The sequence below is a fragment of the Opisthocomus hoazin genome, chromosome 5 (assembly GCF_030867145.1).
Source record: "Opisthocomus hoazin isolate bOpiHoa1 chromosome 5, bOpiHoa1.hap1, whole genome shotgun sequence".
NCBI lineage: Eukaryota > Metazoa > Chordata > Aves > Opisthocomiformes > Opisthocomidae > Opisthocomus > Opisthocomus hoazin.
In genome coordinates, this window is record NC_134418.1 from 64,720,570 (window position 1) to 64,744,473 (window position 23,904).

The following is a 23,904-nucleotide window of genomic DNA, read 5'->3' on the forward strand; positions in this document are numbered from 1 at the left end:
CAAGCCATTCTAGCTAACTGTAGCTATTTTGGATTTCAAACGCTGCACACCAATTTTGGAGGATGGTTTCTGAGCAGCCTGAAAAGGAAACGTGGCAACAGTTTCTATCAAAAGACTGCTGTTAACAGGCAAGTGTAAGGATAGTCTGCACACAAATTCACTCCTGGAACCTTGCTAATCAGCATATTTTGATATGCTGGTTTATTTCCTCTGGGCAGTGAGGACATTAGGGCATATTATTTTTCTGTACTGCAGGCAAGCCCTTAACAACCTAGCAATACCATCACTCGGCTATCCTTGCCTTTCCTACAGACCATGTTGTACAAAGAGTGTAAAGAAGTTCTTTTAATTGAATCTACATGTTGTATATGGACATCGAAGTCCTGTAAGCTTAACTATAGAACAAACATGGACTGTGCTTGGTACAGAAATATATTTTTACCCTCACTGCAATGGATACAATATGTAAGTTTCTGATCTTCACATACCATCTGAAATGCTTTATTTAATTACACTGCTATTATACCAGATCAGTACTAGAGATAAGAAAGGCCACATTCTTCCCACCGAATAAAAAAAAGTTACAGTATTGTGCAGAGCATGAACTACAAGCTCTAATCATTTCAGTTACTGCCAACTTGCTACAGCAGGATGAATCCTAAAATTAAACACTTGGCCCACAGCCTCCTGGCGTAAGTATTTTGAACTGTGAAGCTAACCAACACTACCCCACTTAGCTGTCAAATTATAAACCCACCAAGAACAAACATTTTTACTTTTGGCAGTTTTGGCCTTCACATTTTCACCAGCAATGTATGGCAAAAACGTCGCTGGTAGCTATACAGCAATAAGGGAGAAGTAAGGTTTACTAGAAGAAAAAAAAATGGGGGGAAGTTTGTCTACACGTAAACCATCACCCAGGTACTTAGCCTTTCTTCCTGCATACTGCCTCAGTTAAAAGTGCAACAAAGGAAAACATTTTTTTATTGAAAGACAAGAAATGCAATAGGAATAAAAATCAATTTGATTGTTCAAATAATAAGCACAAAGATCAGAGTATTTATGTTCCAGTTTGTCTAGGCCCAACATCCACAAGCTTCCTGAGTATACTTACAGGAATGCTGATGGAAAAGTTCGCATTTGGTTTCAAATTGGATGCACGTAAGTACAAAAAAGGACACATCAAAACCTTTGACTGAGTAAAAAATGCAAAACCAACAGGCAGACCTTCCAGAAGTATCTGTACTTAAAGCTGCCTACTGCTTTTAATTACATTTCCAGAGTCCTCAGCTCCTCACAGATCTACCATTGCCTCCTCTCTCCCCACCAGCTCTTTTATCACTGTGTCCCACTGCCTTGTGCTTGTGGGTCCCTTCCAGCCACCCTAGCTTTAGTATACATCCTTTCTTCCCCCTTTTCAACTCCATGTTCTGGAGATGACCTCTGAAGGTCCTTTCCAAACCGTATTACTGTAGTTTTATTTACTTACTCACAAAGCATCAAGGTACAGAAGAAACAGCCTAAGAAAAAGCCCTCTATTTGACTCACAACATATGCATTGTCTTCCATCTCTCTAAAGGACACTTTCAAAGCTGGTCAGTCTCTCACTAATCTTAGGTATAAGATATTTTCTTTATATTTCTATATATTTATAGGGCTATTCTTACACAGGGACATGTGTAAGTGACAGGAGCTGAGAAGGTTCATTTTGTTGTTCTACTTAAGAGTATACCCAACATTACCAGTCAAAGACCTGGTGGGTCAATGTCAGCTCCAAGCACTTCCTAACATTTTGCCTTCCCTACTGCCCTTGTTCAGGGCACCCCAGTTTCCCATTACCCCAGACAACGGTTTTATTCCCAGTGTGCTGGTTTTGTTCTTTGTTGCGGCCAGACAGAACACAAGACAAATACACCGACCGCAGCAGTGTGAAGTAGATGAACAGAAGCTTACAAAAGCAACACTAGGCCCCACTATGCTCAAACAAAAAGTTGTAAAGGCAATTACAACAATGCTCTCCAACAGCATAAACAGAAACGAGAGTTTTGACAGCAGGAGAAAACAGCAGACAATGAGTTTGGGAAAATTAAAGAGCAACAGATAAAAGATAAGGACTGCTAATATATTAGGAACCAAGAGGGAAACACCTGTGAAATGCCTCAAAGGAATTATGGCATGTTCCTCTAAACAGGTGACACAGTTGACAACCCAAGTGAAGTGCCTCTATATCAATGCACACAGCACGAGTAGCAAGCAGGAGTTGAAAGCCACTGTGCATCTAGAAAGCTACGATCTAATCACTATTACTGAAATACGGTGGGAAGGATCACACGACTGCAGTGCTGCAGTTGATGACTAGAAACCATTCAGAAGGGACAGGCAAGGAAGGAGTAGGCGGTTGCCCTCTATGTAAAAAAATGGATTGACTCCACAGAGCTGCCTTTGAAAAAACAGTGACGAACAATTTGAGAGCTTAAGGGTAAAAATTAGGGGCCAAGCCACCAAAGGAATCCTCATGCTTTGTGTTTATGATGGGCCACCGGACCAAGGGGAGCTTGTTGATGAAGAGTTCTTCAACTACAGGAGGCATCATACTCGCAGGTTCTGATCTGCTGGGGGACTTCAATCACCCTGACACCTGCTGGAAAAGCAGCACAGCAAGTTGTAAGCAGTCCAGGAGGCTCTTGGAGTGTGTCAAGGATAATTTCTTAATCTAGGTGATAGGCAGCGTGACCAGAGAAGCAGCATTACTAGAGCTGCTGCCTACCAACACAGATGAACTATTTAGGGATGCCAAGACTGGTGGCAGCCTGAGCTGCAGCGGTCATGCCCTGGTGGAATTCAGAGTCTTGAATCCCTCAAGACCTCAATGGGACAGGTGAAGAATACAGTGAGGACTCTGAATTTCAGGAAAGCAAACTTCCAGTTGTTTAACGAATTAATGGATGACATCTCCTGGGAAACTGCTGTCAGGGACAAAGGAGCTGAAGAGAGCTGGCAGCTCTTTCAGGACATTTTTCTTAGAGCGCAAGAGCTCTCAGTTCCCACTTGTAAGAAATGAGGCAACGAAGGCAGGGGACAAACATGGCTAACTAAGGACCTCCTGGTCACACTGAAGTATAAGAAGGAAATGCACAGGCAGTGGAACGAGGGACATGTATCCCTCCCATCATGGGAAGAATATAGGCATGCTGCCTGGATGCGTAGGGATGGGATCAGGAAAGCTAAGCCATAGCTGGAACTGAATTTGGCATGGGATGCAAATAACAAGAAGGGCTTTTACAGGAACATTGGCTAGAAAAGGAAGATTAAGGCAAACATACCCTCCCTTGATAAATGAGGCATGAGAACTAGTGACAACCGATACGGAGAAGGCTAAGGCACTCAATAGTATTTTTTGCCTCAGTTTTCAATGGTGATCTCTCCTCCCACATCTCTCAAGCCTCTGAACCTCAAGACAGGGACTGCAGAACAAAGTCCGATTGTAAGTGAAGATTAGGTTTAAAACCACCTGAGGAACCTGAACATACATAATGGGACCCAGCGAGATGTATCCCAGGGACTTAAGGGAATTGTCTGATGTAGTTGCCTAGCCATTCTCAATCATATTTGAAAAGTCATGGCAGTCAGACAAATCCTCAGTAACTGGAAAAAGGAAAACATTCACATTCATTTCTAAAAAGGGTAAAAAGGAGGACCCGACTACCAGTCAGCATCACTTCCATAGTCAGTGAGATCATGGAACAGATCCTCCTGGAAGACATGTCGAAACACACAGAAGAGAGGGAGCTCATTAGAGACACCAAGGGCAAGTGATGCCTCACTAATTTGATAGCCTTCTACAATGGAGTAATTGCATCAGTCAACAAAGGAAAAGCTACAGATGTCACCTACCTGAACTTCTGTAAGGCTGGAACAGGTTGCCCAGAGAAGTTGTGGATGCTCCATCATTGCAAGTGTTCAAGGTGAGGTTGCACAGGGCTTTGAGCAACCTGATCTAGTGAAAGCTATCCCTGCCTATGGCAGGGGAGTTGGACTACATGATCTTTAAAGGTCCATTCCAACCCAAACCATTCTATGATTGTAATCCTGCAGGCCAGATCCTGGAGATACAGAGTTTTAAAATTTGTACAGACACATGGTCTTGAATGGTTGTTTTTAAGTAAAAGAAAGCTGCCTCTAGTAAAGAAATGGTAATTTGGCTAAATGTTACGTAATCTACATAAAATCATGGCATCCGCTTGCATGGTTATATTGTCATTAGATAAGCAACAATAGCAACTTCTGGGGGCATCAATATATTCTAGGAGACCACGCATGCAGACAGCTTGGAATTTGGCTCCTAGCAGAGACACTTCTTGCTTTATGACTGAAATGACGTTTTAATCCATCAGGCACAGACGATAGCCATATCAAACATCTCACTTTCTTGACACAGACCTGCTCTTTGAAAGGCATGTTCTCATGCATCCATACACTGCAGAAACTGTACCAGTTCCTCAAGTAACAGGATGCAACTACCAAGTTGAGCAGAGGCCCAGTAAAACATGAAATGGAAACAATGTTTAAAGGCCATAGTTTCCTTCAGCTTAGGTGAACAATTCACAGAAACAGGCTTCAAGTCAGCAATAAGAAATCATCAAAGGAGTGGCATGAACAAGGTCTCCAGTCCTAACTTGCTCGTTTGTTTCGAGGGGAGAAGAAGGATCTAGACAAAAAGAATATTACAAAGCATCACTTTAAAAGGACTTTATCCTGTTGTCATGCAAGCTTTAATTTTTCAGAAAGACTCTTTTGTCTCAGCCTTTTCACTGTTTGCCCCAGAAGTACTTTTAGATTTTGCTCACCCAGGTTTCAACCTCTTAGCAAGATAGCCCGACTCCTGGTCTATATACACATACCATAAACCTCACTTCCCAATGCACTACAAAATACTTCAATGTATTGTAGAATTAAGTTTGCACTAGACGTTCCAGAGATCAGATTTATTTCATCAAAGTAAGGTAGGGGAAAAGGATCCGAACCAGACAACCAAAATCACAAGCACCATTGCAACAGTCAGAGCACGGCAAGCAAGTACCTTTTTAAAAGGCTCCCTCCTCTCTCGGTGACTGCCCACAACTGTTTCCCCATAAGTAGGTGCATCTTAACTATTAGTTTTCCACATGTAGGAAGCATTACAAAATCGCTCCCTGGTACGCCAGTTCTGCCTACCGGTGATTAAGTAAGCATAGTAAGTAAGGAGAAAATTCCAGAGGCTGTAGGCAGCACAGCAGGCTGATAATATCCTTCTGCCCTCAGAGAAAGAGCCAGAGCTGGTACATTGTTCTGCCTACATGAACAGCAATTCAAAGCCTTGATCTTGCCTGGACTTAATGAAGTAAATATTCCTATTTTCTTTTTTGGATAGAATATTTTTCAAGTTAAAGTTTTCCATTTCAGCTAACAGTAAGAAAACAAAAGTATATGCAGCTTATGCAGAATGCAGTCTTCTAGAAAGCAACCTCAAAACCTTAGCGTCACTGCAGTTATTCATTTGTTGGGGGCTCTTTTGCATCATACAAGAGATGGCTCCATCATTTCAGAATGCTCCCCCCAGCACACAATCTGCACCAAAAGCTGTGTAGTTTAAAGGAAGCTTTGAGGCTTCCACAATGACCCTGCAAAATGCAAGAACTCTAGAAGCTTCACTTCAGTTACCAAAAAAAAAGACAGTATACTAAGCGTTTATTTAATCTCATTGATTTGCAGCCACGCAAATGCACTCCTTTTTCACAAAAGTCACACTGAATCACAGAATGGTTGAGGTACATCATAGAATGGTAAGGGTTGGAAGGGACCTTAAAGATCTTCTGGTTCCAAACCCCCCTGCCATGAGCAGGGACATCTTCCACTGGACCAGGTTGCTCAGAGCTCCATCCAGCCTGGCCTTGGAACACTGCCAGGGAGGAGGCATCCACCGCTTCTCTGGGCAACCTGTTCCAGTGTTTCACCACCCTCATGGAGAAGAATTTCTTCCTAATATCTAATACAAATCTGCCCTCTTTTAGTTTACAGCCATCCCCCCTTGTCCTATCACCGCATGCCCTTGCCAAAAGTCCCTCTCCATCCTTCTTCCTGTAGGCCCCCTTCAGGTACTGGAAGGCTGCTAGAAGGTCACCCTGGAGCCTGCTCTTCTCCAGACTGAAGAGCCCCAACTCTCTCAGCCTGTCCTCGTAGCAGAGGTACTCCAGCCCTCTGATCATCTTCGTGGCCCTCCTCTGGACCCGCTCCAACATATCCATGTCCTCCCTATGTTGGGGGCCCCAGAGCTGGACGCAGTACTCCAGGTGGGGTCTCACAAGGGCGGAGAAAAGGGGCAGAATCACCTCCCTTGACCTGCTGACCACGCTTCTCTTGATGCAGCCCAGGATACGGCTGGCTTTCTGGGCTGCAGGCGCACATTGCCAGCTCATGTTGAGCTTCTCATCCACCAGTACCCCCAAGTCCTTCTCCTCAGGGCTGCTATCGAGCCACTCTCCGCCCAGCCTGTACTTGTGTTTGAGATTGCCCCAACCCACGTGCAGGACCTTGCACTTGGCCTTGTTGAACTTCATGCAGTTCACGCAGGCCCACCTCTCCAGCCTGTCAAGGTCCCTCTGAATTGCATCCCTTCCCTCCAGAGTGTCAACTACACCACACAGCTTGGTGTCATTGGCAAACTTGCTGAGGGTGCACTCAGTCCCACTGTCCATGTCACTGACAAAGATAGATCATCTGGAACAACCCTCCTGGTGAAGCAGGGCCACCTACTGTCAGTTGCCCAAGACTCTGTCCAGATGGCTTTTCAGTATCTCCAAGGAAGGAGACACCACAAACTCTCTAGGCAATGTGTGCTGGCGACTGGTCACCCTCACAGTAAAAAAAGTGTTGTCTGATGTTCAGAGGGAGCCTCCCATGCTTCAGTTTGTGCCCATTTCACACAGGGGCTTGAGAATCACAGCTAAGTGTGTTCAAGCAGTCATCTGAAACACGTATGTTGTTCGTATGCAAAATGGAATAGCAGACCCTTTAACCAAAAGAGTTCTTCAAAGCCAAAACAAAAAACATTTAGCCCATTTGTAGATGGTATCGGTTGAAGCCTTGCTATGTCACAACTAAATCATGCCCCTTTTCCTGGCAAACAACAATTCTGAGCTCCTTAGTTTCTAGGCATTTGTTTTAGTATACTATTTATAGAACAGCTAGAAATCTTAACTGTTGCCCTACTGTCTGCACAGTTTATGCTTTCATCTATATCCCAAGCTGAAAGCTGCTTTAATGACATGTCTGCATTGCTTGGTCCCAATTTCACTTTTCTCTCAACGAATTCACCTTTCTACTTCAAGTTTTATTCAAATAAATGTCAGCTGTAATTCTGATATTCCACTTCACAGATTAAGAGCCCTGCTTTCAGCATCCTTGAAAAGCAAAAGCAGCCACTGAGGCAAATCAGGTCAACAAGTAGCATCCTAAGAGGAAGAATAACTGAAGGGAGTTACGAGGAACCAAAGACCGTTTCCAGTCTCCTCCCACATATGCTAAACATTTCTTCCAGATGAAGTTTGGGGGAAAAAAATCCTGGTGGAATTCTGGTGATAGATTGCATGTGGAATTAGCTATGTGGCTATTAGAATGCATTATTTGCCAGTGCAATAAATCTGACGCTCAGGAAGGAACACAGGCTGAGGACTCTTAAGTTTCTTAGAGCCTGTCCTGGAGCTACCAGTTTTCTGAAACAGAAAGGTTGCATGCACAATCAAAACCCATTTCTTTTTTAGTACCAAAAGAAACATGCATTGAGGAGATTCAAACCCTAGCAGCAGCTCTCAACCCACCATTCAGTGAGATGAGCACAAGAAGGGAAAGAGAAAAAAGAAAAAACACCTACCAAACAAAACACTCACCAAACAAAACACCCACCAAACAAAACACCCACCAAACAAAACACCCACCAAACAAAACACCTGTCGCAATCCAAGAGTAAAACTCATCATTAGTCCACAGCCTAGTTACCAAATATTTAAGAAATACAAGTAGTACATGAAATCTTAGGGATACCAAGCTGCTCAGTCCATGAAATTGTGGCTAAAGCTACAGGTTGGCCAGAAGACATGGGTATTATAAAAAATTCTGTTTCTGAAGTAAACATCAGTAAACTAAGCATACATTAAGTTCAAGCAGATACAGAACTCTACTAACAACTGACTAGCTAGCAGTACTACATGTATCAGTTCCGGAAACTTTCCCCAGCCTTTCTTAGACCACATTATCATGTAAAACGGTCACACTGCCTTCTATTCTTAAAGGATAGACCTATATCCATTTGTTCTCCAGCCCCAGAACTGCTCACCACCATTCCCTGTTGATACAGAGCGCTGCAAGTCTTATTCTATTTAGCACTGGGTCCTTGACAAGCAAATATTCTACACTGCAAAAATCTCACAATCTGTCAGGTAAGACACCCCATCCTCACTATTGTGGATCTCACGCTAGGGAAGCATGCGTGTTAGATCAGATTGAGTGGGTTCCTCTCCTGGGTCACACCTGTGTCCTGCATCATCGTTATATCACCCCACACAAGAAAATAAAAACAAACTGTTGCAGCCAGTTCCTCTTGGCTCCCTTGTCACACAAGTTCAGTACCCAATACCACAGCTAGGTCAAGAACACAAAGCCTAACCAAGGAATTACTCAGTGCTGCTTGCTTGGACAAGACACCAGCAAAACACAAAGACTACACACAGCAGCACGAACTGCAAGATTCACATCAGATACTTCAGCCTTTCCTAAAATGGAACAGCTTTGTCTAAAAAGCATGATGCATTTGTATAAACATGGAAAACCAATGAACTACTGGTGTATGGGAGTCTATGTTCGCCACAAGTCCTAGCTGCATGAAAAGCTGAAGTGAAGACCACAGAACAAGAGGCAAGAGCTCCGTATTTTCAGTAGGCTTCAATCACCCGTAGTTCATTTTGTATACTTGCTTTACATTGCAGAAAGACCAAATCATTATAGAGACAACTTCCTTTATTCACTGTATGACAAATATTTAATTGCCTGTACATTTTTACAAGCAAGACCTTTATACCCTACAGTAATACTTTAATCAATGCTTTCCATTAGACTAAGAAAACATCTGAGAACTCTGCTAGAATTGGCTCCACTCATTTATGCTGTAACAGCTACACATATATCCAGACATTGTTTTTAAACCACATATGAACTGCATTAAGACCACATGGTTCCTCTGAGAAGCTAAAAGCAGATATTGCTGCAGTAATCAAAAGCACAGTCCCATAAGATTAAGTATTTCTGCAAGATATTTAGAAAGCCACAGTAAACCGGTATCGAACACCTGAAAGCACTTTCCGCTCCTGCAAGAGCAGTATCTGTTCCATTACCCTGTTCTGGGTAACAGGCACCTTCCTCTTCCTCTCAGTTTGCTAATGGTTAACATCCATACTTGTGAAGACCTTACTTCCCATAAACACCCTACAGCAAGTTTTCCAACAGTGTTTCGCATATTATCATACCACCTCCTTTACTACAAGTAACCAGATTCTGATTTAATCAACACTTGTAATGAAACATCATAAAATAAATTACTCTTTTCTCGTCCTTCACAGATTCTCCTGTGCCAAGCAGCCAAACAAGGCAAAAAGACTAGGAAAGAAGAAATAGAACTGGGAAAAAGTCCAAAACCCACAGATAGGTTGTAACACATTAACTGTCAATACAGTTCAAACCCAACGGCTTCCAAAATATACACAGTGCATGAAACCCCAGACAAGGTGATCTTTCTTAACCTATTCTCATGAAGTTGAATTTCAATCAACTTTTAGCAATGCAAATACCATTATAGAAACGATAGCCTTAAGGACTGTAAGCAACACAGTAATGTGACAGGTTTTACAAGCCTTCTGCACCACTAGTTCCAGATATGGAAACAAGTCATTTTATCGGCACAACCCTGCAGACAAATATTCCTTGCCTGAAGTAAGGCTCATTTTCACCCAATTTGTACAAGCACCATCCTCTCTGCTATCAAGTTGACTGGTAATTTTGTTTCTGTCCTCTCACAAAAGTGTCGTGGTAGGGCACTTCCACCTCGCATCAATGATTCACTCCTTTCAAGGCTCCTGGCACTCCGAGACCCTTGTCAGGCTGACTGACACCGTTCACAGAGATTTTCTTTGTAAAGCATCTATTAGTTACATGTGCACAGATGCAAAATGCCAGCAGAAAGGACTCCCTGAAGCCTTTACAGCAAACAACCCCATCTCCTTTTGGCAGCTTTTCCTGTAACAGTAACTCCTGAAGACTGCACTACTTAACAGGCCTGCCTGCAGATAGATGTCACATACTGAAGAGGTATCCTTCATATACAGGCATTGATAACCCACTGCCCTCCTGTTCCTCTGCTAAAGTCCACCAGGGAGCACTGCAGTCGTATACGCCATGGTAAAGCTTTCTGTAGTTGCTTTTGACAAAAGCCCTGTTGTCTCACGCTCCAGCCCATCGTTACTATGACAACAGTATTACAATGCCTCCAAATTACTAATGTATGATTTCAATCATGGGTTCCTCCACCCCCACCAGCTCACAAGAGAAGGCGGCCTTATTTTCAGTTCTCTTCCAATAGGGGAAGACTGAACCACAGACTTACACAGTGGGAAATGTAGCAAGATTCAGCCCAAGAAGCTCTCATTTCTGTGTTGAATATCAGTGTTTAGAAGCTGATGTAGCCTAAACAGGTGGTTAGAGGAAACAAAACTATTCAAAACCATGAACAAGAACTCCAGTGAGAAAGCAAAAGCATTCTTCCACTCAACCTAAAATGTGGATTTTTTTTTTTATCCCACGGTTGCTATCACGTGAGGTTCATTTGAGAAGGACCCCATGAAGAAACAGTATGAGTAGACTTAAGCATACTAGGTCTTTGAGCCACTGTGTATGCACAGGATTTAAAATCATCTGTTACTCCAAGAAGCAGGGTGCCACACACATGCTGACACTCACAAAGCAGAAACAGACCAAAAGAATTCCTACCCTGAATAGTCTGATAAGCCTGCTTCACAACAACAGATTTGACTTTGATCAGTGAGTATCCGATTAATAATTTTATTAGGAATAACCAGGATTTTCATTTTGCATACCTGGACAGATAATAGATAGATATTTTTAACCAGGACTGCTTGGCCTTAAGCATATCAAATCACAAGGTACCTTTGCTCTGTTCATCAATGTTAACAGCAACAAACAGACAGGATAGCTCCCGCACCGCAGGGATTAATTCACGTCCTCCTCACGGAACGAAACTCATTCCTGGTACACAAGAACGCTCTAAAGTTCTTTAGACTGTCCTGCAGCTTAAAAAAGTTCAAATGCAAGTCACTGTCTTCCCACTGCGCACTATGCATAGTCAGCAGCAGTAGTGCTCCAGCTCTGCCACTCAAAAGCTAAAGCGGGAGTATTAACAATATTCAAGAATCTTCTGATATAAACAGCAGCAATAGTTGAACATTTTACACAAAGTATTTGGAAGTAGTCACTTGAGAGCATTTTCCAATGGTTTTACAAGCCTCTGAGTATCACATTCCTGGAATGCCTCTTTGAATCTAAGCTTTTTTCTAGAACACCAGTTCTTCAAGAGAGTCTCTGGGAATTCAGTACATCTCTCCAAGAAAAAACGTGCATAACCAGCTCAACGTACCTCAATTACCAGTATCTCCCTCTAATACTTATTAAGAAGCTAGTAATCTTCTTACAGGCTTTTGTCAATCCAGCAGCTAAATCTACAGTCATTGTAATAATTTTTCAGTTAAGATGCTGAAGCTTCTCCCCCTCACTTCACCCCACTCCCCTTCCCCAAAAAACTGGCTACTGCACAATTTTACTCCTTGATAGCATTTCCTGTGATTTTTCTGTTTTTAAATTTCTTAGGTAGTAAAGTCAGACACAGCTCTAACTTCTAGAGCGATACAGTTCCTCTGCTTGGACGGCAAAACGCTTTGAGAATTCTAAAGCCTCAAGGGACAAAAATACCGTAAATTGTAATAGTTTCATTATTTGTTGTACATGCCTTCTTTGCAAGGTGACCAAACAGACCAGCAGTTCAGTGATTGGGCAAATTACCATTTCCACAATTCCTTTAAGGTTTACTGTACACTAGTTCTACCCAATAAACTACCTTTCGTAGATTTTTTTAATCTTGACAGAAAGCTTACCTGCCCTGCACGAAGCAGTTACATCACGCTCCTTCCACATACTTCGGCCTAAGATATGTAATAGCAGAAGGTAATAGGTAATGAATTCTCCTTCCCCAGTCGTCAGGCAACAGCAGGGTAAGCAATGTTTTGACATGTTAACAGAGAGACATTTCAACAACAGTGATCCCTATGCTAAGCGCAGGACCTGTACGTTGGAAAACCTGCTAGCTTAAAAAATTTTAGTTTGCTTGCTTGCTGCACCTTTCAAGTGCAAAAGGATAATGGAAAAAAAAAAAAAAAAAAAAGAAATCAACTTCCACAGAAGTTCTATGGTCAAAAAGAGAGACAAATGTACCTTGACACTATCATTACAGATCACTTCATACCACTGGGACAGTAAATTCATCATGCCACAGGATCTTTGCAGGAAATATTACAACTAGCGCAGAGGAAGGCAGTAAAAACACTGGTCTAATGTCATATTGAATAATTCCTGATGGATCCTTAGTACTGCATGGACTAAAAGTTATTTTAAAAAACTTTTGAAGTTTTGTACAGTGTTGAAGGGAACTTGTCAGTGGCTAGGATTTTTTATTTCCCTAAAAATTACTATTCTGTATGTTCAGATCAGGGCATCACCATAGAAGATGCTCATGGTTTGCATATTTGTGAAGGGATGCTCTGAAAGACTAGGGAGGTGTATGACACCTGACATCACTTTTAGGCTAGCAGTCCTATAGTTCTCACAACACTTAACTGGACATCAACTTGGTAAAAAAAAAAAAAAAAAAAACCAAAACCAAACACAACCAAAAAAAAAAACTTCTGCAGGAACAACTACAGCCTCTGCAGAAACACACACAGTGAAGGGCAAAGCAAGCCTGGACAGACTGCATAAGCACAACTTCTGTAAGGTTATTTTTAGCCTATTTTTTAACAAAAAAAACAAACCCATGTGTTGCACAAAAGGTTTTAAAGGGGCTGTTACCACTCAGGAAATACCTTGGAGCTATTCCCATTCAGTGCTCAGCAGCCAGAAAACCAAAACAGAAAGAACAGTTAAGTTACCGTTCTAAATCTACTACACTCAGTCTTGATGTCTGTACCCCCATACCAACCCCTCAGCCCTGAAACAAAAAGGACAAAAATACCAGAATATTCAATAGGATAACATGAAGGATGAATAAATTTTTCAGCTTGGAAAAGAGATATCTGAGGGAAGATAAAGGCCTACCAAATCATGAAGGATATGCAGAGTGCAAACAGAAATGACTGTTCAATATTTCTCATTAAAGTCTTGAATGGCTTACAAAAGTCATCAAGAATAATGTTTTAAAGAAAAGGAAGTGTTGTCTTCTTCCTGCAAGACTATTAAATCATAGAATTCTCTTGCCACAGAATACCTTCAAAGCCAAAAGTATAGCAGCATTTAAGAAGTGATTAGCTCTATCTTTCAAGAATTTTGTATACTAATGGCTATGCAACACAGTCCAGATGCAGCCTCTACTTTAACAAGTTCCTAAATTGCTGATTGCCATGAGAAAGAAGGATACACTCAAACCATTCATAGTCTCCGAGTATCTGCTACCTGTCATCGTTGTGGAGACAACTGAGCCACATGACTCTCTGGTCTGACCACAGCATAGACTTTCAGACGAAAAAATAGATCATCCTTTCTCCCCAGCCCACCCTGCAGAACAGTCACTATCCCGACTTTGCAGCATTCCTCTACACATGCTTTGCAGAGTTCACCATTCATCCATTATTCCATGAGCAAACGCAACACTGAGGAACAAAAACACTTTTCATTAGCTCTAGAAGCAGTGCACACACATTGAAAATGCATCTTCCTGACAGATAAAGCAATCCTAGAAGCCATAAATACTGGAGAACACTATCTAACAATTGGTTTTAATGCTTCAATACATTCAGTCCAAAAATTGATTACATACAGCAAACACCACTTTCAAATGGATTCAATTACTTAGCAACCTAACAAATTTGCAGTGAATACTAAATATATTGTAAGAGACGGTCAACGAACCAGCTGAGCACTGCTTACCACCCTCCAGGATCTCTTATACTTCTGGACTCAGGACACAAAAGCAACTGCCACCTAGAAGAGCCACAGTCCATACTCCTCCTAAAGTCAGCATATCTGCATTATCTTAAGTTTCTACACTGTCCTGTGATTGTAACATGCAATCAGTAAAACAGAATCACAAGAAATCGTATCAGTCATTTGCTGTCTTACAGTTTGCTGGAGTAGAAGTTTGTACACAGTTACAAAATGAACAGTTCACGTACACTTCTTACTTCCACTTAAGCTTCCCAGTGGCAGGGTTTGTACCTAGTAGTCTAAATGTGGCTGTACAGGTGAGCATTCGCAGTACTTTCACCATAAAGAAGCACACTCTGTGCCAAGGCTAGTGCTAGACACAGGCAGTGCGATCACTGCCTAGCTTTTGTTACTCTTTCCGCTCCGCTTCAGTGCCTTGAGCTTTCCTCCAAAAAATCATGATTCATGGACGTGCTGCATCTCCGCACTCTGTTCAATTATCACTTTGTCCCTTATCGACCTGTAAAGTGGCCAAAACAGCTGCATTCTATGCTACGTATGATAAAGAAAAGACGCAGACTGGGGTGGCACAGAAGAAGGGAAGGAGAGAAGATAAATTGGAAAATTCTATCCCATTACATCGTTTGGAAGAAGATGCCAAGAATAGGTAGCCAAAAGTGAGGCTAGATGACTAATTCAGACACAGTCTAATGCTTTTCAGACAGATATCCAAGTTTAGCAATAAATTATAGGTTATGCCAGGATTTCCAGAGACTATTCTTCAATAAACACTTTTTAAAAAGCATGCCTTGCTTGTTTAAAAAGGAACACTCTAAGAATGTGACTTTTTTTTTTTAACAGGCCAGTTTCTTTCATCATACCTACTTTAACAGTATACATTTCAGGTGTAAATAGCAGTACTGTACAATATATTCCAGAAAGCTATTCAAGTACTCCTAGTCAGAATTCATGCCCTAAGCAATCATTGTTCCATTATTCCTGTGTATAATGTGTTCCTTCAAAAGACTTTGAGATAAAAGCTGAAGACCTTAATATAAAAATTTTATACAAAACCTTTGAAAAGAAACAGGAACTTGCCAAAGACAGCAAAATATGCTTTCCCACTAGATATAAATTGCAAACAAACTTACCACAAACAAGAGTGGACTTTTTTGTCTAAACTTCTGTTCTAGCATTTACAGAATCAACTAAATCCTAAAGAAGCACCATGCTACAGTACATATTAAATCTAGTGACTGGTGACACTTGTCTTCAGTAATAACTCTTGCATTGACAGATCATGTACCTGACTGAAGTACAACAGACGTGGATACCCATAACTCAGCTAAGCATAACAGCATCATGCCTGCTTCTTTAAAATGAAATAAACCTTTAAAAACTTGCCAGACTCCAATCTGCCTGCAAGTAGCTTTGTAAAGAGAACTGCATCCAGTCCTGCAGCCCTGCTCAGTGCTTCCAAGGAACCCTACAACTGCAGCAGACAACAGAAGAGCCTTGGGGATTGACCAGTACCATGTGCTGAATATTTTATATATATGGATCATCCTCTTAGTCTAATGACTATCATTTAGAGTCACAGCTCTAATCTGTGCATGGAACACAGAATGAAGTTCTGTGTGATACAAGCCATTAATTTGATTCTGTACTTCCTTTCACCAAGCCCACAACTTCCTGATGAATTAGAGTATACCTTTAAAGGTATCACCATTTCTTTGATTATGGAAATCAGATCTAAATAATCGCAAATTACTGCCAGCATTGTACATCAAACTTGATGTACCACACACTCTGTCACCTTGATACGACCTGCCCAATCTCCTCCTAAGAGTACCAGAGTCTTTAGACAAACCACCCAAAGCTGACACCACCCATGCTGCCTAAAATCCCTAAAACCCCTAAAATCTTCTTTTGCAACCGTCTTTCATACTATCACCTATGAACACAAATGTGTGCTGCTGCATCCCCTCCTGCTTTATAACAAGGTTTTAAAAGACTGTGCAGGACAAATCTTTTCCAAAGCAAACAAACCCAGGCCACCTTTAAAGGTCACTCCTCAGCCTCTTACTATCAACCTTCTCCCATTTAACTTGTGTTTTCAGTCAGCAGTTCCCAAAGCCATGCACACTCCAGCACTGAACAGAGCAAAGTAATTACTTCCTTTAAGTCACATACACAACTCCAGTTACTGACTGGAATTAAGCTTGCTTCTCCATTCACCATTGTCACAGCAGACTGTTCTTGGGACCTACTATATCAATGGATCTCTTCCCCCAGTACTGCTGCATCACCAACTATACTCGGTCACTGCCGTAGAACAGTCCTCGTGTGTTTCACCTGGCACACAGAGATGAAATGAACAAAGTCCATCACATCCCTTGTGATTCCTCCAATTTTCTTTCCCTCAATTTCTGGTGGGTTTTTTTTATGTAATGACATAAGTATTGCAACAAAGCTAATACAAGAATTTTCCCTGTAACTTTTACAGCTTTCTCCACAGGAATTCTATGTAGAAAGTCTTTAAGCAAATAGACATTATCTGAAATTACGACACTTGTGTCTTGTTAGCTGGGTAACACATAGAACAAACCTCATGTTCATAATTTTAATTGTCGTTCCCAAAAAAATAATCAAGCTTCCTTTTCACATTTGATTAAAATCACAATGTTAAGCAGACCATTTTATTCAGGTTAGCAGATGCAAGAAGAACCAGAATTGGTAAATAAGTTCAAGGAACTGATCTGAGTGTAAAAAATAAAAATAGAAGTTTCCATTTAGAAAAAAAATATTACTAAGTACACTGAGAAAAACCATAAAAGTTAAAGACATCCTGACTGAAAAGCTCTTTATATCTTCTAGATACATTTAAAATGACTGAAGTGTTCAATTTCATTTGAAATTGCTTTGGCTCCAGGCTACAGCACACACACTGAAGATATATAACCACTGTGAACAATCGTGTCCTGTAACTTGTATTTGAAAGCACCAAAGGACTAATGAGATGTTTCCCCATACTGTATAGAATGAAAGGTTAACCAGCTTCCTAACCACAAAGATAACATCTACAGCAGCTCAAAACGCGAAGACTTTACCTAGTAAGGCTAGTCTTCTTGAGGGTGACCAAGAAAGACAAACTTCCATATTCAGGTTTTGAATATTGTAATTTAACAGATGAGGAGATGTTACCCAGCGTCCCCAGTTTAGTTTTTCAGATGAATGTTCAGCAAAGCTTGCCTTGCACACCACGAACAAGTTAGTCTTAAATGACTATCACTATATCTACCTGCTAGTTTACAAGAAGTTAGCTGTTAAGAACAGCAGTGTCTTTCATCTCAAGTCCAGCACATTGAAGACAACAACTGCACAAAACCTATACCTGGTAAAGCTTCAATATAAGAAGTGACAGACACTTACCAATACACACATCTATTTTCCCCTTGATAGCAGCTTCATGCAAAGGAGTGTAGTTCCAATTGTCTCTAGCGTTTGGGTCTGCCCCTTGACATAGTAACAGACTAACCACTTCAGCATGACCAAAAGAGCAGGCATTGTGCAGGGGTATGAGCCCTCCGTCGTCACGAGCATGAACATTGGCTCCTGTCTGCAGCAAGTGCTCTACGACATCCTTCCTTCCAAAACCTGCAAGAGAACATATTTCTGTTCATTTGTCTGGTAGAACAACATGGTTTAATATTTAAACCTATTCACTCTTAGTCCACTGTACAGACATCAAACAATATTACTCATGTCCCTCTTGTGCTTTTTAGTTCATTTCACGACAAAGTGAGACTGTATTCACCTGCCCAAAAAACAGTTGGAAGATTCACTTACACTCATGACAGAGGTGAACACTTGTATTATAATCAGCCTGACTGGCTGCCACTCCATCTCATGAAGAAGTTCTACAATAGGCTTGCCACTCTTTTTCAAGAAAAGCTTTTAATGAATTTTAAAAGTGTGGTATAATCTGTATGTACCTGAAGCAAGCGTCTTACATACTGTCTCTTGATATAGGTCTTCTCTTGGAGAAGACCCCATATTAATAAACACTAAAGGACATTCTCAGCGCTCAAGTCGAACAACCTTATCTCAACCCAAACTACACTCTTGCTCAAGGAGTCTGACCACCTCCAACTGACAAATTGACTGAGAGACTAAGAAATTACAGATTAGTAGAACTGAGACCTCAGGTGGGAAATACTACCTCAGGCAAGTCCCATCCTAGGAAGGAAGCCTCTGTTACGGCCAGAGAAAACATAAAGCCAGCATCATTAAGCTAATACACTTCAAAATCCTGCATCAGAAAAGAAAAGAAGGTTATCAGGAGTAGTCAGCATGGATTCACCAAGGGGAAATCATGCCTGACCAATCTAACAGCTTTCTACAATGACATGACTGGCTGGGTAGACGGAGAGCCGTGGATGTTGTCTACCTGGACTTCAGCAAGGCTTTCGACACAGTCTCCCATGATATCCTCCTGGGGAAGCTGAGGAAGTGTGGGCTGGATGAGTGGTCAGTGAAGTGGATAGAGAACTGGCTGAATGGCAGAACTCAAGAGGGTTGTCATCAGCAGCGCTGAGTCTAGTTGGAGGCTGGTAACAAGTGGTGTCCCCCAGGGGTCAGTACTGGGCCCAGTCTTGTTTAACTTCTTCATCAACGACCTGGATGAAGAGTTAGAATATACCCTCAGCAAGTTTGCTGATGACACCAAACTGGGAGGTGTGGTAGACACACCAGAAGGCTGTGCTGCCATTCAGCGTGACCTGGATAGGCTGGAAAGCTGGGCAGAGAGGAACCTGATGAGGTTCAACAAAGGCAAATGCAGGGTCCTGCACCTGGGGAGGAACAACCTCATGCACCAGTACAGGCTTGGGGTGGACCTGCTGGAGAGCAGCTCTGCGGAGAGGGACCTGGGTGTCCTGGTGGACGACAGGTTAACCATGAGCCAGCAGTGTGCCCTGGCTGCCAAGAAAGCCAATGGGATCCTGGGGTGCATCAAGAAGAGTGTGGCCAGCAGGACGAGGGAGGTTCTCCTTCCCCTCTACACTGCCCTGGTGAGGCCTCATCTGGAGTAGTCTGTCCAGTTCTGGGCTCCCCAGTTCAAGAAAGATGAGGAGCTACTGGAGAGAGTCCAGCGGAGGGCTACAAGGATGATGAGGGGAGTGGAACATCTCCCCTACGAGGAGAGGCTGAGGGAGCTGGGCTTGTTCAGCCTGAAGAAGGCTGCGAGGGGACCTAATAAATGCTTATAAATATCTGAAGGGTGGGTGTCAGGAGGATGGGGCCAGACTCTTTTCAGAAGTGCCCAGTGACAGGACAAGGGCCAATGGGCACAAACTGAGGCACAGGAAGTTCCGTCTGAACATGAGGAAGAACTTCTTCCCTCTGAGGGTGACGGAGCACTGGCCCAGGCTGCCCAGGGAGGTTGTGGAGTCTCCTTCTCTGGAGATATTCAAGACCCGCCTGGACAAGGTCCTGTGCAGCCTGCTGTAGGTGACCCTGCTTCAGCAGGAGGGTTGGACTAGATGACCCACAGAAGTCCCTTCCAACCCCTACTATTCTGTGATTCTGTGATCAGCATGCCAGGCCCTGACACCTTTAGCTTGTTGCCCGCGATGAACCTGGAAAGGTTCTAGTGCCCAGATGTGCTTCCTGTGGCCCCAGAATGCTTTAGAGCAGCAGCCTCCAAACTTTTTTGATTGTGCATCCCGATCAGTAAAAAATTTTTTGAGCAGGCACCCTCAATATAGATATATTTGTAAATATTATATACATGCACTACTATACTATTATGTAATTATAAACATACACCAAAAACAGAAATTCAAAAAGGCTGAGATAAAGATGAAATAAACACTGTTTTAAAAATTCTATTATATTTATTAATGGTACAAAATGTATTTTCTTCCTGCACCCCAATGAAGTATCTTGCACACCCCGCTTTGGAGATCACCACCTTAGAGGACAGGTATCAGGCTCAAGAGGGACAGTTTGAACTAAAGCACAAGTGTTCACTTTTGTACTAGGTTGCATCTTAAAGGTTGGATTGCTTTTCTTACAATCCTCAGGGCTAAAAGCAGTATCACTGGAGTTTTTTAAAACACTGCCCCTTTAAGAGTTCTTGTGTCTTCTGGTAATCATGGATACCAACCAGCTTAAGTATGAAGAATCCCACATATATGAACTATGTTTATGGAACAGCTGAATCAAACACTGTAGCAAGTGAAATTCCATCACGGTGGTGCTTAACTGGCAGCTTATAGATTGTGTTAACTCCACAGATCGCAGATCAAAAATGTAACTAAAGACATTATTTCCTTTCTATAAGGCAAACACAAAGCCCAACAGAAGCAACAAAGAAGCTGTCAGTTCTGCCCCACGTGACCACGCAACCCAGCCGCAGCAAAATGCTCCTAAAACAGTGACGGAAATTATTCTCAAAAGTCAGCACCCTCTGTGGCAGACAACAACTCACGCATGAATACTTCTCAAATTGGAACGTTTTCCCCCAGCTAAGCCCCCTTTTTTTGCCATAGTGCACTCATTACAGTTATGCAGATTTACTGTGTAGGATTAACACACTTTTCCCCCACAGTCCATACAGTGAGATCTGCAAGCCAGATCTAGAGGCTTTGCATGCACACCAGCTTATCCAGTTCAGGCTAACGTTTTAACTTGACATTCAGCTTTCAGTCAAGCCGCAGGCTGGCCATTCTGCAGGAATTTACACTGTCTCCCCAGTGAAGCAGAGAGTCCTTCAACACCCTTTCCTGAAGGACAGAATTTTTCTAGAAGTTGATTAATGCTACAGTTAAGGCAGGCAAGGCCAAATCAAAAGCCTTTACTGAGGCTTATTATGGCTCGAGAGTTTTGGTAACAGTTTAATGGTATCTTTATTGCTGCCTAAAGAAGTATTGCTCTACAAGACACCAGCAAGCAGGTGGAAAAACAGTCTGGGGAAGCCATCATGGACATGCACACAGATGCCCACATCTAGGACGGACTGTAGCAGTTCACACCTCGGTTAATACTGTAGGGTAACGTAGCTCAAGGGCTCCAGTTAACTAGCACAGCCCGCTTACTTTTGGATAGCTGTAAGGATTCCCCTACCCCCACTGTACGGAGCCCCCAGCTGCTGGTTGCACAGATGCTGGACCACTACAAATTACAAGTTAGCACACTGAGCAGACACCAAAGCAGGTTTTCTTTAATACATGGGGCTAAACAGCAGTTCATCAGCTGCTCCACAAGCTGCTGAGCCATACCAGCTGCAGGGAGGGGCCCACAACCAGACTGGCACTCACTCAGCAATCCAATTTTAGTCCACCACTGCAGACGAAAGTCAAAGCTTTCCTGGTACGTTATACACTGATCACTTCACGTTAGAAATTACACTACAGAAATGGAAGTGTGCAAATCAAAACTGGTATTATTAAATGTGGTACTTATTTATCACAACAAAACTGCTACCAGAAGACACATTTTTCTTCACCAAAATGTCAGCAAGGCCACTGCTACTGTAAATCACAGCAGCTTCTGACATGAAAATTTTTGTTTGTTTATTTCTGTTATAAAACAGCCAAGGAAAATCACTTGTAATTTTTCTAACAGGAAATGACAGCTTAAATGGGTACAACAGAAAACAAAGCGTATCTGGTCCCACAGCAAAGCTAACAGGCCTGGGGCACAAATACCAAGAAGCAAGCCCTCAAGGTTCCCACGTTTATATTGTTCATTTGACTGGCAAAGGAAGACTGACAAAGACAAGAATTAGAAAGGGTTGCTTTCAACTAAACAGTAGATCAACAGATTTTATTAGCCTTTACTTTTTACAGACTGAGCTACTCAAACCAGTGCAGACACTGCACAAGCATTTGCTTTACATGTACTTCTTGTCTCTTGAGGAAAAACAACTTGACAGTGCCTGAAAACACAGAATTTTTTTTTTTTTCTTCAAATTGTTGAGTGTTGTGATTTTCAGGAGTATGCACATACTTCTTCCAGGTATTGCTGGGCATCAGATCATTTATAAAGGTATCTTTGAAAATTCCAGCAATGACTACTGTACGGTTTTTGGTGAATCAGTTCTCAAAAAGCACAGTAAAGGTTACTGTGGTTTTATCCCACCAGACCACCCATCTTTCAGAGAAAAAGCAACCAATTATGTAAATAGCTTCCCCCACCACCACTGCTATCACAGGCAAACCTGTAAAAACTTGAACTGACAAAGTGCCAGAAAGTCTTTAAAATGATCGCACAACCCAATCTGACAAAGCAGTTGTAATCATTGAAACTCCTGCAGTGTCAGGGTCACCTTTTGTAAAAAACAAGACACATGTCAAACCATTTGTGACAGATTAAGCATATATCACTCAGTTTAAACTGAAGAAACTGATGAGACATAATTTAAGATTACTTTAAATATCCTACTCTTGCACATTTCCAGTGCAACTTTAATTTACAAAAACTAAGGAAGAGATCCCAAGAAAGGACCTGTAAAGAAAGATTCCAAAAGATCATCGAACAAAAGGTTCCTACAGAAAACATCCAAAACCAGGGTAACTATGGATGAGAGTCACTTTTAAAGGCCCAGCACATAAGCTTGTTTTGACGAGATTCACCTGCCAGCTTCCAAAGCACACTCATAGGCAGGGTCCCTTATTAGCTTGTGCTATTTCACACAGATAAAATGCACAAGCTTCACCCTCATTTTAGCTTCTTTACACAATTTAGAAGTTTCAGGCAAGTCACAGTACCTCAGAAAACACACTGTCCAGGAGAGAAAGGAAGCAGTAATCCCATCATAAAAAGGCAGTAGCAAGAGAACATCTGAAATTTAAGGGTGAAACACTCATCAGTCAGACCAAAGAAAAGGTGACAATTCAGAGTGACTGGCAGGCTCTTCATTTCCCCAGTCATCTCCCAGAAACAACTGAAGAGCAAGGCTTGGCGAAAGCCAGGAGATGGACATAGCTACGACAGCTTTACATAAATCAAAAGACACACAGACAATTCAGAGAAAACACCACTTAACCAGTTCTTTGCCATTGCTGTATTCTTGGCTTTTTCCAAGCTATACCTGTCACTTTAGGCTGGAAGTGGGAAGGGAAAAAAAAAAAGGTCTTACCTAGTAAACTGGCAGCTTGAAAACTAAGCTAAATAAAACTTCTAAACGCCGTCAGACAAGGCAGCACACAGACACCCCAACAAACGCTTACTAATACTACCACCAAGACCTGTCCTACTCCCCCTTCGCACCCTGCTCCCAGCCCGCAGGCATGTCCTGTCCCATGTCTTCTTGTGGCATTAAATCTAACAGGCAGCAGGGTGAGCAGGCTGAATGGCTGACAAGGGAAGCAATGCAAGGAAAGCAACAGGAGCCCCAGTTGATACCCGCTGTTACATGCTCAGGTTAGGGCTTCCATGTTAAACCTGCGTTCAGTTAGTGGTAAGTTTTCTCATGGCAACAGTTCACAGATACTTAATTAGTAACACTCCCAGAAGCTACATAATTCACTGTCCAATTTCAAGACTCATTTTCAGAAAGTTTGGTAAAAAAACAACCAAATAAATATATGGATTTCCCACTAGAAT

At 42.1% G+C, this 23,904-nt stretch overlaps 1 protein-coding gene across 1 annotated transcript in view; it reads right to left on the minus strand.

Moving 5' to 3' along the window:
• TNKS (tankyrase) overlaps positions 1–23,904 on the minus strand; it is a 146,634-nt gene that overhangs the window by 117,025 nt on the left and 5,705 nt on the right. The window contains exon 2 of the mRNA XM_075421540.1: positions 17,725–17,949. Coding sequence (XP_075277655.1) covers positions 17,725–17,949 — 225 coding nt within the window. The remainder of the gene's footprint in view (positions 1–17,724; positions 17,950–23,904) is intronic.